This window comes from Populus euphratica, unplaced genomic scaffold, assembly GCF_000495115.2.
Source record: "Populus euphratica unplaced genomic scaffold, PopEup_1.0 scaffold306.1, whole genome shotgun sequence".
NCBI lineage: Eukaryota > Viridiplantae > Streptophyta > Magnoliopsida > Malpighiales > Salicaceae > Populus > Populus euphratica.
In genome coordinates, this window is record NW_011500191.1 from 60,383 (window position 1) to 61,398 (window position 1,016).

The 1,016-nt window shown below is 39.8% G+C and overlaps 1 protein-coding gene across 1 annotated transcript in view; it reads left to right on the forward strand.

The window, feature by feature from the left end:
* Positions 1-1,011, forward strand: part of LOC105111718 (receptor-like protein 12) — a gene marked incomplete at its 3' end in the record, with an annotated part of 28,811 nt that extends 27,800 nt beyond the window's left edge. Inside the window, exon 2 of the mRNA XM_011007164.1 lies at positions 1-1,011. Coding sequence (XP_011005466.1) covers positions 1-1,011 — 1,011 coding nt within the window.
* Positions 1,012-1,016: the final 5 nt, after the last annotated feature.

Here is a 1,016-nt window from a genome sequence, read left to right on the forward strand (position 1 = left end):
GATCTCTCTCGGAATCAACTGAATGGATCTTTACCAAAACGATTTAGTCAACGTTCTGAACTTGCTGTGTTGGACTTGGATGACAACCAACTCACTGGATCACTTACGGATGTTACGATGCTTTCATCATTAAGAGAGTTGTGGATCGATAACAATCGCTTAGATGGGAATGTTTCTAAAAGTATTGGAAGTCTATTTCAGCTCGAGGAATTGCATGTTGGAGGGAATTCCCTACAAGGTGTGATGTCTGAAGCTCACTTTTCAAATCTCTCCAAATTAACGGTATTGGATTTAACTCATAACTCCCTAACTTTGAAATTTGAGTCTAATTGGGCTCCCACTTTTCAATTAGATGACATATCTCTTTCGTCTTGTAATTTGGGTCCTCCTTTCCCTCAATGGCTTCGAAATCAAAATAATTTCGTGCAGCTAGATATGTCGAACACCGGAATTTCAGATGCAATCCCAAATTGGTTTTGGAACTTGTCCCGTTCCAACTTGAAATTGCTAGACCTTTCTCACAACAAGATGAGTGGATTTTTGCCAGATTTCTCATCAAAATATTCCAATCTCCGCAGCATAGATTTGAGTTTCAACCAGTTTGAGGGTCCATTACCACTTTTCTCATCAGATGCCACATCAACCTTGTTTCTCTCTAACAATAAGTTTTCAGGTCCAGCTTCTTTTCGATGTGAAAGTGGAAGTGGTATCTTGAGGGTCCTTGACCTCTCAAATAACCTGTTGACTGGATGGATTCCTGATTGTGTAGGAGATCTAGATGTTCTGAATTTGGCCAGCAACAACTTTTCAGGTAAAATTCCCAGCTCCATTGGATCAATGCTCAAACTTCAAACATTGAGTTTGCATGATAATAGCTTTGCTGGAGAATTACCTTTGTCTTTGAGGAATTGTAGTTCTCTAGTATTTTTAGACCTGAGCTCAAATAAGTTGCGAGGAGAAATACCAGGTTGGATAGGAGAAAGCATGCCATCTCTGAAAGTCCTTTCCCTACATTC